The sequence below is a fragment of a genome, unplaced genomic scaffold (assembly GCF_019419815.1).
Source record: "Pyrus x bretschneideri cultivar Hongxiangsu unplaced genomic scaffold, Pyrus_bretschneideri_v1 Contig1, whole genome shotgun sequence".
NCBI lineage: Eukaryota > Viridiplantae > Streptophyta > Magnoliopsida > Rosales > Rosaceae > Pyrus > Pyrus x bretschneideri.
Window position 1 is genome coordinate 14,385,891 of NW_025999390.1, and position 16,048 is coordinate 14,401,938.

Here is a 16,048-nt window from a genome sequence, read left to right on the forward strand (position 1 = left end):
TGTGATAAACTAATTTTTTGTGATTTGTTATGAGAGAAGTAGCATCCGTATCGCCGAATATTTCCAACACTTTTTCTGTTGATTTCTCTTCTACAAATTCTTCCAGCAATCTAGGAAATCACCCCCCCCCCCTCCACTTATATGATATCCAGTCGTGACGGACTCCCAAACCAAAAACCTGAGCAAACGGACAACGAACAAATAAATGATTGATGACCATTGAATCAAATGCAATGTATCAATAAGAAATACATGTAAAGTAATTTAAAATATGGAGTTTTAACGAAACATTTCTAGTACTGTTCACTTTCAACAAAAAACCACATTTTTACTTTTTCCCTAGTACTATTCACTACACCTTTATTTGTCATTTTTATTAAAGCAAAAGTTTTTTTTTAACTTTTTTAGTTTTCCTTTAAAATATGATCACATTTGTATTTCAAGCCCAATGTATAATTATTTGGTAAAATTTAGTAATGCCTCTCTTAATATTGAACCTCGTTCCACTTTGCATTCTAATTTCAGTTTTGCCCCTCACTAAAAACCTATTCATGAAAAATTGTGATCTACTAATATTAATTTTATGTGATTTGTTATAAGAGAAGTAACATCCGTATCGCCGAATATTTCCAACACTTTTTATGTTGATCTCTCTTCTGCAACGAACTCCCAAATCAAAAACCTGAGCAAACGGACAATGAAAAAAATAAGTGATTGATGATTGTTGAATCAAATGCAATGTATCAATAATAAATACATGTAAAGTAATTTAAAATATGGAGTTTTAATGAAACACTTCCGGTACTTTTCACTTTTAACAAAAAACCACATTTTTACCTTTCCCTATTACTATCCACTACACCTTTATTTGTCATTTTTCATTAAAACTATTTTTTTTTTGAACTTTTCGTTAGTTTTCCTTTAAAATATGATTACATTTGTATTTCAAGCCCAATGCATAATTATTTGGTAAAACTTTAGTAATGCCTCTCTTATGGCACGTTTATGTACCCGTAATCGGAATCAATTTACGGAATTGGATTCCGAATACGGGATACACCTTTGTTTACGTAATCTTGGGGAATCAAAATACATGTGGGGTTCACACACATTAAGGAATCCAACTCCTAATTTTGGAGGAATTGGACTCCCTACATGAGGGAGGTATTTCAATTCCTTGACACTTGAGGAATCCGGAATGGTTTCTTCTACCAATTATGCCTTCACTTGTTTCTTATTATTCCAACATTGCCCTTCATTTGACACTCATTATGCCATCTTTTAATAAATAAATCAAACCTATTTATATATTTTTATATAGGTAAATTTTATTATATAAATTTAATTAAGAATTTAATTTAATTAATTAGTATGAAAATAATTTATTTATGTAAGGGCAATTTAGTAATCAAACTAGTTTTCATTCCGATTGAAGTAAATTAGTAAACAACTTTTATGGACTCAACATCATTCCTACCATCTTTTAATAAATAAATAAAACCCATTTATATATTTTTATATAGATGAATTTTATTATATAAATTTAATTAAGAATTTAATATAATTAATTAGTATGAAAATAATTTATTTATGTGAGGGCAATATAGTAATCAACCTAGTTTTCATTCCGATTGAAGTGAATTAGTAAACAACTTATATGGACTCAACATCATTCCTACTCCGACTCCAGACAGTTTTAGTAAACAACTTCAACAGGAATCTGATTTTGATTCCATCTCATTTCAATTCCTCCTCAATCCAATTCCTCCTCAATTCAATTCATCTCAATTTGATTACGGATTAGTAAACGCGCCCTTAATATTGAACCTCATTCCACTTTGCATTCTAATTTCAGTTTTGCCCTCACTAAAGACCTATTCATGAGACGTTGCTAAATATGGGGTGTGCTATCTACACATCCATTTTTACTTCTTCCACACCCCTAGTTAATTTCTGTCCGTTGATCTTCTTCAATTCATCCGATCAGACGGTCAAAAATTAAAAAGGTGTGAGAGAAGTAAAAAATGGTGTGTGGATACCACACCCCGCTAAATATTTACCTGAAATTACTATTCCATTTTAGGACAAAAGTGGAATTACCGTTAATTTAAAAAATTAATAATAAAATAATTCTAGCCCATGGGCCACAAGAATCTATTTCCGGGCGGAAGAGGCTGGGTCCGTGACTAAAGAGTAGCGTGGGCTCGAGTGGCCCAAACTTGTCAAGAGTACCCCAAGAATCCGAAAGTTGTAGGCAAGACCCAAGTCCAATCATTTTAGCCCCAGTGAACAATTACAGTTTGGTTCATGATTATGACTATTTAAAGTTCAAACAACTCTCAAAATAGTTATTAAAGTAACTCCAGCCTAGTACCGTTTTGGAATCCCTAAATTCTTCATAGTGTACTAGCCAACCGCGCACCCCGTCGTGGTCATTGATATGAGACAGTAGTTGTAACATGCACACCAAGTTGTTGGGGGAAGATTTCCTTGCTACAAACACTTAGTACTACGGTGTAGTGCTATTTTTCTTCATTTGTAAGTGAGAGGTCTTAGGTTCGATTCTCGCCAAATGCAAATTTGAACCATATTATTGCTAGTTCATTATGACGCTTAGCCCACTTCCTCACCCCTTAGAGTATATAATATGTTTGTTAGAAAAGAAAAATAAAATAAAATAAAATAACACTAAAGAAGAGTGTCAAGGCTAAGAAACTTACGTACACTATGTATTATCACAGTAACAGTTTCTAAAACTTATCATAAATAATATCATAGAATTTAACATTCTTGCACAACAATACATGATTTATTTGAAATACTGTTATCGCAACATCTCAGTTCAGAAACTCAAAGTGCATATTGCATGAGGGAGAAATCATAGGGTCATAGTCAACGAGTGAAAAATGTGAAGTACACATTGGACAAGAGAAATGCAGATCATGTGATGAGTGATAGGAGATGAGTCCTCACTCCCCACACACTATGATAGTGGCAGTTACTAGAAAACCGACCCACCCGCCCATCCATCCATCCATCCGCCCATCATCTATCATCCCATACATCCTCCATGAAACACCAAAAAACCATCACCATAAAAGATAGCCCCCAGAAGGCTTAGCTGGTAGGAGTAGATGCAAAAACGGTTATGCCGTGACCAGCTGCTTTGCAATGCCAGCTGGATGCTGTTGGACGATCAAATTCCAACCCAAAGCCCATAAAGCAGCAACACGTGTCATGCACCACACGTGGACACCTCGACAATGCATTTACTGCGCCTCCAACCCAATGGACCCAACCCTCTACACCGCGTGTTATTATAGATCGAAAGAAATTTTATTTTTTAAGTTGTTAATCATTTAATAAGGGAATTATTATTAACACTCTAAAAATCTCATTCTATACTTCAAACTTTCTATATTAAGAAAGAAAAAATACATTTGTGAGGAGTGTAGAATGAGATTTTAGAGTGTCAATAACACTTCCCTTTAACAAAAACATTTTATCATTTGTTAACGACATATAATGTACCATTTCATTCCAAGTAAATTGAAAAATCTCTCCAGCTCCACAAGTTATAACCCACCAAGGACTCCCATATGACCACCCATACCACCCTCCCCCTACGAAATCCAAATGAAAAAAAAAAAAAAACAGATACTTTTCTTCTTTTTCTTGCTCTATGGTGTTTTATTTATGCATTAAAAAGGCCACTTTTTAGTCAATTTATGGACCGACTTGTAATACATTTACGATTTAAATCTCTAAAGGCTGTACTTCTGATAAAATGGAATCAACTTTTTCTTCTAAAAGTTATTTCCTACAATTTCAAGAGTTTGGTTCAATGGAGCAAATGTTTAGAATTCTTATTTCAAATTTGAACTCATATGGAATCACGAATACATATTTTGAAGTTACCGACCTGTTTTAATGTATTGTTTAAATATAGAGCTAGTATATTTTGTCGTCTCATGTCATACTGAAACTGTTTGAGCGGAAATAAGTCAACATTTCCTGCAATATTTTGTGTAAGATAAAAAAAGTAATCTTATAAAATGCCTTTTTAATTTAACTAGAAAGTACAAAATTAATGGGTCAAATTCACCGACGAGGGCGGCGCAGTCGTCGGAGCTTCCAATTGACGCGTATGCCGCTCGTTTCCGTCTTGTTTTGGACAAGGTGTGGTGACTAGGGAGAGAATTGAATTAGGTGGGTCCCATGGAAACTATGTGCAATAAATGATTGCGGTTTAATTGATTCATTAAGGCCTAAACAACGGCGTTTAGCAGTTTTGCACAAAACTAATAACCCAGGTTTAATTGTTAATTCATTTATTACATGCAAGGAAGAAACTACAGTTCACATGAATAACGTTATGCTTATCATATATTTGTATATTTTTTTTTATTAAAAATATAACTCATCAACATATATGAATCTAATCTTTATTAAAGAAATAGTATAATTGATTATACAAATATATAGTAAAAATAGTGTTTTTGTTTACACATACATATATTTGGAGTTAATTACTCTGCCCCGTTGTGATTTGGAACAAGTGGTATTGTGATTTGGAGAGTTAAGGTTTCGTCATGTCATTTAAAAATTCGCCGACACTTACAAAATGCGACACTTTTGATCCATGTCCGTTAAACTATCAACTTAACTATTATTTTATGTGACGTGACATTTATTAGACTCATTTTGCTCTTAATTGAAAACTAAATTGGTGCCACATAAAATCATCGATACCTTAAGAAATGAGTCTAATAAATGTCACGATGGTTCATTATCCCAAAATTTTCATTTTTCTTGGGTAGTGATATTCACATGTGCATTTTTATTTCTTATACACTACTTTAGTTTTTGTTAATTGATTTTCTTGATTTCATTCGATTTACAACAACAACAAAACATTTTCTCACTAAGTGGGGTCGGCTATATGAATCATAGAATGCTATTGCACTCGATTCTGTGTCACGTCTTTTGTTAAATCCAAGTACTCTAAGAGCTTATTTGGATGTGCTTTTAAAATAACTGAAAACGCTTTTAGTGAAAATGTTTTTGGAACCAATCCTTAGTAAAAATGCAAGTAAATCTTGAAAAAAGCACTTAAAGTGTTTCCTGTAAGAAGCACATAATTAGTGCTTATTGCAGAAAGCACTTAAAGTGTTTTTGGTACCCAAAAACATTTTATCTAAAAGCCTTTTCAGTCATTTTAAAAGCACATCCAAACAAGCCCTAAGTCTTTTCTTAGAGTCTCTTCCACAGTATTCATAGGTCTTCATCTACTCCTTCGGGCTTGAACTTCTGTCCCGTAGTCGTTTCATTTCATTCGATTTGATGATATAATATTAAAAAAGTGTATGTGAGGTAAAATGAGTATGGCGGTAGCACCACCATTTTTCCTTTCCCCTTTTATTCTCTTATATATAAAGGCAGAGCCCCAATTTGTGGTCACGACTTCGACAAAAAACATTAGGACAAAATTGCCCCTCAACCAAAAAAAAAATCCAAAAGCAACTCAATATAATATATCAAATAATGCAAGGGTTATTTGATAAATATATCAAATAATGCAAGGGTAAATTGATAATTTGGTCATCATAAAATACAATATAATATAATATAATATAAGTGGCAAAAGAGAAAAGAATAAAAAAATGGAAGGATGAGTGAAAGTTGATGGTGCCCACGTGAAGGGGAAATAAAAATATAATAAAAAATAATGAATATTGTGTTCAAAACATTTGTAGTGGTGTGTAGTGCCGGTGATAAATTAGTAAAGTTCATTGTATAAAAAAAAAAATTAGTACCTTACAATATTCTAACAATAATGTGATTTAATCAATTGTTTATTAAATATAATTTTTTTTATAAAAATGTCTTTCACACACGGATAATAATATGATTAAATTAATTATTAAATGATTTTTTTTAGGGGTGATCTTAGCCTCACAATACGCTAGCAATAATATGATTCAATCAATTTTTTATTAAATATTATTTATTATTCATTTACTTTAAATATTCGACTTTCTTTTGTCAATTTATGCATATAAATACATTTAAAATGTGTAAGTCACATGTAACATACCGTCATTTAAAAAATGTATTATGCACACACGTGAGCGCGTACATGATGGTTAATATAAAGTTAAAATAAATAAAAATTCAGCCACAAAAGATTGAGAGAGAGAAAGAAGAGAGTGCGCATGGAAATAGCTGGATTTGTGAGAGGACGACGCAAGAGTGTCTTGATTTCTTGCGTCCAAATTCCATAACGACCCCCACCTCTCTACTCTCCACACCCACCACTCTCCTCCTCCACTCACACTTTCACACCCAAAAATCAAATTTTGATTTTGTTTTTGTCTGCAGCGGAGGAAAATGGAAACGACGGCGTTTGAGTCAGTGGACCAAGTGGTGCAAGAGATCATGAGAATTCACAGATCTTTGCCGCCGAGGCCGGCCGTCGATGAGGTGGAAGCGGCGGTGACGCTGGTTCGGAATGTGGAGATGGCGGAGCAGGCCAGGCTCGACGCCATTGCCAGGCAGACCAAGAGCTTGCAAGTTCCGGAGGAGCTGTTCATGGTGCTGCAGGAGATGCAGAGGAAGTTGGTCTACTTCAACGGCAAGGAGGAGATGCAGGAGGCCCATAAGTTGCTCGATCTCGAGAACCTACATAATCTGTTCGACGATTTGATTCAGAGAGCCTCCACTTGCGTCTCCTCTCCCAATTCCACTTCTTCCTCTTCGGCGGCGGCGGTGAATTTGAGTTCGAAGTCGAATTCCGTTTCTGGGGTTCTTCCTCACAGGCCCTCTCCTTCTTCTTCTGGTTCTGCTGCTGCTACTGCTGCTGCGTATGTGTTCAACACTGACAGGGGAGGTGTTGCTAAAACTGCTTCAGCCAGAGTCAGCAGAGATGACAGTTTCGTGGTCAGCAAGCCCAAGAAAGCATTCTACTTGGATGGAATTGGGGCTGGACCTGCTGTTTCTGCAACTCCCCAGATAGTGGATTCGTCTCTGAGGTCGGTTTCCGCTCTCAATTCAACCGGAGGAGGTGGAGTTGGAGGTGGGTTTTCGATACACTATAAATTTATCGTATTTTTATTGATTTATAGGTTTGAATCGTTTATTGATTTATTGGTTTGAATTGTTTCTCGGGCTCTTTGCGTTATTGGGTAATGTGGGTTTCGTTTGTTTGATTGATCGTTTGTGTGTTGGGTTCTATAGGTCAAGAGGGTGAAAAATTGAGTCTAATAAAGTTGGCGAGTTTAATTGAGGTGTTCGCAAATAAAGGCACTAAGGATGTTAATCTTCGGAACAAGTTGATGGATCAAATCGAATGGCTGCCTGACTCGATAGGAAAGCTTTCTAGATTGGTCTCCCTTGATTTGTCCGAAAACCGGATTCTGGTCCTCCCAACCACCATTGGAGGTCTTTCCTCCTTGACCAAATTGGATTTGCACTCAAACAGGATTGCTCAGCTGCCCGACACTATCGGAGATCTTCTTAGCCTTGTCTCACTAGACCTTCGAGCAAACGACTTGACTGCTCTGCCGGCTACCTTTGGCCGATTGATGCGTCTTGAAGAGCTCGATTTGAGCTCAAACAGGCTCGCTGTGCTTCCTGACACAATTGGGTCCCTTGCTAGCCTCAAGACATTGAATGTTGAGACCAATGATATTGACGAAATTCCTCATACTATTGGTCATTGTACCTCACTCAAAGAGCTGCGTGCAGATTATAACCGGCTTAAAGCACTTCCTGAAGCTGTGGGAAAGATTGAGAGCTTGGAGGTTTTGTCCGTGCGTTACAATAACATCAAACAGTTGCCCACAACCGTGTCGTCTCTATTGAGTCTGAGGGAGCTGGATGTGAGTTTCAATGAGCTTGAGTCTGTGCCTGAGAACTTGTGTTTTGCCACCTCACTTGTTAAGATGAACATTGGAAACAATTTTGCTGATCTGCGATCCCTGCCAAGGTCTATTGGGAACCTCGAGATGCTTGAAGAGTTAGATATCAGCAACAACCAGATACGGGTTCTCCCAGACTCTTTCAGGATGCTCACTCGACTACGTGTTCTACGTGTTGAAGAAAACCCTCTTGAAGTCCCACCAAGACACATAGCTGAAAAGGGGGCGCAGGTAAGTTTCTTCTGTTGTTTTGACTTCTTTATCCAATAGGTTTGTAACTTCGATCTCAAGGTTAACTGTGCTCCCATGATGCATCTTAGGCTGTTGTTCAATACATGGCTGAGCTAGTCGTAAAAAGAGATGTTAAAGCACAACCTGTTAAGCAGAAAAAGACTTGGGCTCAAATCTGCTGCTTCTCGAGGTCAAACAAAAGGAAGCGCAATGGTGAAGATTATGTAAAAGCCTGATTAATCACTGAATCCCTGACAAGAGATGTGAAAATTTCTATCGAGTAAGTTACCAAAACAATATCTTGGCGAATTTACTTATGAGCCGGAAAAGTAGAATTCATGCATTTTACCTCCACATATATGTAACGGGTACTACTAGGGATGATTTGATTAGGTTTTCTGTCACATTTTTGTGCCACTCACATACCTTTCTTATTTCTTTCAAACAGGAATACCAGCTGTTAGCAGGCTAGATGAGAAAAGAGACTACGAATCAACATCAACTAAGATGGTGGGTTTCTAAATCGTTCCATTGACTCTTCAATACCAAAATTGTATATCTGTTTTTTATTTGTTTTTGTTAGAATTTTTTCTTTTGATCCATCTGTATTTCTGTTATCTTTGAGTCAAAATGAGGTGTACAATTCAGCCGGCATATAGGAGAAACGAAAAAACTTTTACTCTGTAAATCACCTCCAATCCATTGTTCATGATGTCTCCGTATGTGTATCCTTTCTACCACTTGTAATTGAATTTGTTTCCACTCAAATAGAATCTAGCATCTTATGTTTACTCCATTGTTGCTGATTTAGTAAAAATATTCAGATTCTGACTTTCGACGTGATCTGGGTACCGAAAGTCTTGATCTTATCTGTAGGATGGAGGATCTTGGCCTAAGTTTCTGGCTCAGAGCTTATGAATATTCCCCTGCTCCCAAATCCAGATAGATGCCTGATTGTTGCTTAATACTTAATAGCTTGTTGACTTTGCTCCCAATTGCTCTCCACAGATTATATCTGAGCAGAAGACTCTTCTTTATGATTGCAACTCAGATTATATCTGACTTTGCTCCCAATAGCTTGTTGGTTATTTTCAAAACTTACTGTAGTGTATTGCATTCTGTTGAGAGTCGCATGGTTAGAAAATCTTGAGATTTTAGAGTAATTATGAGATCAGCAACTCCCTTAACCTTCCAGTCATCAGATCTGCAACTTCCTTAACCTTCCAGTCAGCCCCTTCCATGGTCTTACGACTTTGGGGAGACCTGTATTTTTTTTTTTTTTTTTCTAGAAATTGTTTGGTGTGGCAGTCAACGCCTTACGGTTATAGTTATGAGAAGAGTGGACGACTTGACACGTGCTATAACATGAGTGATTGGTAACATCAGGGCCGTGTGACGGTTACACCAGAAATTTTCTATTGTTAATCTTCCCGTTCCAACTATGATCATATCACCACCAGCTGATTCAGCTCCATCACATGCCCCCCTCACTCCTTTACAGCGCATCTTTCATGGGTTGAATTGAAAAATACAGACCCTAGCTTCCAGGAAGGTACATTCAAGACCTCCCCATTCCTGGGACCCTGACTTCCTTGAGACCGGCCCTACCAGCGATGAAAAAGACCGGTGGGTGTAGCGGCGGTGGTGGCCCAGTAGATTTCAGGTGGTTGGCATTTCGGACAAAAAATATATATCAATCTGGCATTTGTCAAATTTACAGGACCCCTGGATGAGGTGGCGAGGCATGCATGTTGGGGGGGTTGAGAAATAGGGAACAAGAGCATCCTGCGCCCAAACCTAAGCATATGTGAAGGGCAGTATTAAATTCGACTGAGTTTTTTGGCCAGCATTTGGCTCTCTGCCCATGTGAAATCAAACCATATGATTATATCAATTGAATTATACAAGATATATTGTTTGATGTGATTAATGATGTGTAATTTATAAGGTGATATTGATTATGCTAGGAATAATCGTTCACGCACTACAAAATTTAAAGGATGATTTACCGATTTGATTGGGTTTGAATTTACAATCAAGTACATACTTGGCCGTTAAATTTGAGGTGGGTCGAGCCATCTAGGTGGGAGGAGAGTGGTTTAGAAGTAGGCTAGATCTGAGACATTTAGTATGGACTTTTGGTAATTTGGAGTAGGTTGTATCATACCGTGCGCTCTACGACTCTTCTTACCAACCCATTATAGCCAATCCCTGAGTCTATATACGTCTACAATGGAGTCTATGCCGACCAGTCACTTATGAGTAGCGTATGCTAAAATAGCTCATTGTGCAAAGGTGCAGAACGTAGAAGGAGCATTCGTTACTCCGAATGCATAACCAAGTGAAACGAAACGCCCCCTTCATTAGTGAAACTGTTTGCTTGTCACATAGCATTCGTTACTCCGAATGCATAACCAAGTGAAACGAAACGCCCCCTTCATTAGTGAAACTGTTTGCTTGTCACACATACGGATCTTCTCCAGATCCCCTTCCACCTAATTCACCTAATTCGGAATCCGAGCTGTTGAAATTTGATTCAACGGTTACAAATAGGGGGCCCTTTTAAAAGTGATAATAACTGTAGCCGTTGGATCAAATTTTAACGGTTCGGATTTCGAACTAGATGGATTAACTAATCTTAGGAGCTCGTGTTTTGATATGTCTTTGCCTCTCTTGAATCATACCCAAAACAAAAGTCAAAAAAGAAATGCTAAAAGGAGTCTTTTAAAGTGAGACTCCTTTCACCTCACATATTTTGTACAATATTTTTTAATATTAACATAAAAATTAATTTTAAATTGTGAAGTATTATGTATCAGAAAGTCCTTGAAAATCCATTTTTGCGGATTTCCTTGGCATTTCTCGAAGTCAAAAGGAAATGGATGTGGCTCCAAATACAATTGACTGGAAAATATTAAAACATTATTTGGGTGGGTTTTTCTTCACGTGAGAAACTGTAAACTTTTCTTGCATTGTGTTCGTGGCTAACTCTCTATATTTGTTTGGTGACTGTCCAATGTCAATGCCGTTGTAACACGAGAATCATGATAAATAAATAAATAAATAAAGAATCTTGATCTTGGATTTTCTTTGTGATGATTCCGAGAATACGCTGAATTATATCCGTTCATTGTATATCATGCGATCAGAAATTATTTTAAATAATTTTATTTAAAATTAAACGCAAACAGAAAATGACAAAAACTGATCGTACGATGTACGATTTACGAATCCCAAAGATTCTCATCAAAAAGATCCGAAAAGGATCCTGTTGAATAAATAAATATGTAAAGCACTACAAATCCCAATCTTCTTTCATATAATACTTGTCGTTGCCTACGTGTATTTATCTTGATACACAGAGCACTAATGAGTTATAATCTCAAATAACAAGTTAATTTCAATGTCAATCGTTTCAAATATAAAGTCATAATTTTGCCATGTTTCGTGCGGGATTTAGAGTAAATTAATTAGAAATTGACTACTAAAAATTAAATAAAGAGATTTAAAATGAGCAGATGAAACGCAGTAGAGAGATTTGCTAATGACTACGTGAAAAAAGTTTTTCTCAAATTTTGTTTTGGATCGTATGGTGTATCTCCAAACTCTTAACCTAATAATATTATGTAGTTTATTTCTAACTGTTTGGATCCAAATTTACACTATCGGCCCGTGCAATCAAGGCCATTGAGTGAGCATAGCTTTCAACCGTCGGATGAAAAGTGAAGATAATTTTGTTATTATTGAAAGATAATATTATGATTTTGTTTGGACCCAAAATTACATCATCGGCCCATGCAATCATGGGCGGATCCGTATAGGGACCCGAGAGGTCTTAGGACCCTTCGGAAGTCCGAAGAAACACTTGTGATCGACCTTCGGGATCCTCTAAAATTTGGGCAGGTGCAGTGGAGAGGCTTGTTGCCTTCATAGATGTGCATGCAACAATGCTTATAACGAAGAAGAAGAGGTTTCTAAATTTTGTTTTAATCCTCCAAATCGTCGCAACCTTCCAACTTTAAACTCAAGTTACCCTATCCCCCAGCACCATTAGCCGTTCCACCACCTCTAGCTGCCTAATTTTATTTCTTCCAAATTCATGTAAGTTTTTTAATCCTAGACTCTAGTCTCAACTCCCAATTGTAATATATAAGTTACATTAACAAATTTCATCTTTGTAGATTCATTAATTGATCCAGTATGTTGCTAAGGAGAATTTGTTGGTTTTATTACCTTTGAGATTAATCTTGATTTAAAAAAAAAAAAAAAAAAAAAAAAGCGGGACAACTAGTGGCAGGCAATCAAGGCCGTTGAGTGAACATAGCTCCCAACCGTTGGATGGAAAAGTGAAGATAATTTCGTTATTGTTAAAGGATAATACTATGGTTTTTATCATAATATTTATCTTTTAATATGAATTATCTTCAAATTTTCTTATACGGGATAAATAGGATGCAAATTTATCTTCAACTTGGAAGCGAGCATGCAGTTCAATTTGATTTGAGATTCTCGGCATTTAGACGTATGCTTGGAGTCGGTTAACCGTGCATGAAGGTTATCTTTTGGTTAATGGTGATATTTGATGATCACAAAAAGATAATGGTGCAGCATATTCCGAGTTGGGATGATTATTAGCACATAAATTTATGCTAATAATTAGCATATTCTTCAGGGGTAGGGGCTAAAGTGTTTCAATTTTGGCAATGCATGCACTTGGACGCAAACATGGGCCCTAACATTGCATGGTTCCTTAAGATGCTATAGAAAGAGTTTCATGTGCATGCAAATTGGTCTGATTCCATCAAATCCAATAGCAAATAGCCAATGAGGATGGGTCACTGTTAAACGGCTAAATGGGATGGTTATTAACAGTTTTTATGAAGTGCTTATCTTCGGGAGATTCAAATTGTGGCCAGCTACGGATGTTTTGCAAGAAACACATATAGAACCACATACTCGTCCTTATAAATACAGATGCAGTGGCAACGGGGAAAAGGACCTCCAATTCAACACAAAACTGCCCTACGCAAAATCTCTCAAACATCTTGAGATTTTTTTATTTTTTTTTTCCCGCCGACACATCTTCAGTTTGGATAAACAGCACTGTGAAGGCAACCGGCGAACACCTTCAGTTTGGATAAATAGCACTGTTGCCGCAGAATCAGCCGACCAAGGAGCACCTTCAGTTTGGATAAACAGCACTTGCGTCGAGGCCGACTGGTTACCTATCCAAGTCTCGGTCGAGAAGGGTTTTCGAATCCTTATTGGTAGAGGTCATCTTATTAGCCTTCTGGGCGAAGTAAGGTGTTACGAATTACGACATTCGGCGTACTGAACGCCGAGTGATTTTATGATTGGATACTCACAAGTAAGTTTCAGAGTTCGACATTCTGACGGCCAAACCACATTCACCATCAAGACATACATCACCTTTGAATACTTGTGTCCGTATAGTCTGGTGTCGATTCGACGTGCTTATACTCTTACGAATATAATCACTGTGACCGAATCTAGCGCCGACGATTTGTGAACTTCGTAGAACTAGCAACCTTGTCTTCAGGCTCGAGAATCCAAAGGCCGAGATTTGTTCCTTCCTCGGCCGCAGTCGCAAGATTAAGAAGTCAGTAACACGCTCAACGCAACATCAACAAATTTTACTCCTCGGCCGACAAGTTGGCATGCCCTGCATTCAACCGAATGACGTAGTTAGCTTATTAGTTACTCGGCCTACGCGCCACGTAGGCTTGGTAGTTTTTTAGGGTCAACATATTTTTATCATAATAATTATCGTTTAACAAATTATCTTGATATTTTCTTATACGGGATAATAAGATGCAAAGTAAGTTTCCGAGCAAGCAGTACAATTCAAATGGACTTGGGACTCTTATTATCAGATTGAGCAGCAGCATGGTGACGGTGCATTAAGATGAGGTTTGAATAGTCAAGATGCATGGTTTTGGGATAATGTTGCAGTCAAGATAATAATGCAAATTGGAATGTCATTGGTACATGGAATTTGGATGACAGAGATCCACGACATTTAAATATTATAACCAATCTTTGGATTAGATTGGTGTTCTGCAAAGATGAAAGGAGCACACGAAAAATGTTCTTTATCACAATATATGGACGTTGAGAGTTAGAATGCAACTGGAATACTTTATTTCAGTGGCTGAGCATTACAAAATCTATAAATAGAGGCAATGACAACGACAAAAAGGACCTCCAATTCAACACACAATTGCCCTGCGCAAAACCTCTCAAACATCTTGAGATTTTTTATTTTCTTTTTCTCGCCGACACATCTTCAGTTTGGATAACTAGCACTGTAAAGGCAACCGGCGAACACCTTCAGTTTGGATAAACAGCACTGTTGCCGTAGAATCAGCTGACCAAGGAGCACCTTCAGTTTTGATAAACAGCACTGCGTCGAGGCCGACTGGTTACTTATCCAAGTCTCGGTCGAGAAGGGTTTTCGAATCCTTATTGGCAGAGGTCATCTTATTAGCCTTCTCGGCGAAGTAAGGTGTTACGAGTTACGACATTCGGCGTATTGAACGCCGAGTGATTTTATGATTGGATACTCATAAGTGAGTTTCAGAGTTTGGCATTCTGACGGCCAAACCACATTCACCATCAAGATATACATCACCTTTGAATACTTGTGTCCGTACAGTCTGGTGTCGATTCGACGTGCTTATACTCTTACGAATATAATCACTGTGACCAAATCCGGCGCCGACGATTTGTGAACTTCGCAGAACTAGCAGCCTTGTCTTTAGGCTTGAGAATCCAAAGGTCGAGATTTGTTCATTTCTTGACCGTAGTCGCAAGATAAAGAAGTCAGCAACGCGCTCAACGCAACATCAACAAATTTTACTCCTCAGTCGAGCTCAGCCGACGAGTTGGCATGCCCCGCATTCAACCGAATGACGTAGTTAGCTTATTAGTTACTTAGCCTGCGCGCCACGTAGACTTAATAGTTTTTAGGGTCAACACTAACTGAGTACATTGGTATTTGTAAATATGCGATCCAAACATAGCTTCTCGGAAATATGACAAGTAATAGGTGAAATGGAAATTGGTTTGCCACTAGATTATTTTTTCTTATCGCTTAAATATACATCAATTTCACATCAGTGACATTTGATATGAATAGCCAAATCAATTAAAATTCAGAGACAAATAACTCGCCTAGTAAAAAAAAAGAAAAAAAATATATATATATATATATATTTATTTTTTTTACAAGACAAATAAAACTATTTTAATTTACAAATAAGAAAATTCAGACTCGATTGCAGTAAGACCATCTTACATGTTTAACATTATTGTCGCGGACAGGAACTGTGCCACATGGTGTGCCATTAGTACACATGATAAATATAAGGGTAAACTGCTATTTGACCCCTTGAATTATTACCCCAGTTGAATTGACCTCCTGAACTATTTTCGTCAAATTCACCTTGAATTATTGCCATTTAACCCCTTGTCTGTAGATTCTATCCATTATTTCGTCAAATTCAAGAATAAATTAGTCTTTCTATCATCAATTCTTACTTATCAACTATAACCACCAATAAATTTATGACATATGAACACAAGATAATGTGTAATGACAATGTGAAATTGTCCTATATGTAAACGTTCGGTTTTTATTTATTTTTAATGTTTTCTTAGTATGCTATATGTTTTACACATTATTTTGTGTTTATGTGTCATAATTTTATTGGTAGTTATCATTGACTAGTATGAATTGATAATGAAATGACTAATTTACCTTTGAATTTGACGGAATGGTGGACGGAATTTAATGGCAATGAGTTAATTGACTGATTTTAAATATTTCAGAGGGTTAATTTACCAAAAAAATCATTCAGGGTGTCAATTTCAACTGG

The 16,048-nt window shown here is 36.9% G+C and overlaps 1 protein-coding gene across 1 annotated transcript; it reads left to right on the top strand.

Moving 5' to 3' along the window:
* The first annotated feature begins 6,176 nt into the window (after positions 1–6,176).
* LOC103950187 (plant intracellular Ras-group-related LRR protein 4) lies at positions 6,177–8,941 on the top strand. Its single transcript, XM_009361359.3, has 4 exons — positions 6,177–7,075; positions 7,237–8,150; positions 8,240–8,430; positions 8,599–8,941. Exons 1-3 carry the CDS (start codon positions 6,391–6,393, stop codon positions 8,384–8,386), a joined length of 1,746 nt encoding a protein of 581 aa, XP_009359634.2. The 5' UTR covers positions 6,177–6,390; the 3' UTR covers positions 8,387–8,430; positions 8,599–8,941.
* Positions 8,942–16,048: the final 7,107 nt, after the last annotated feature.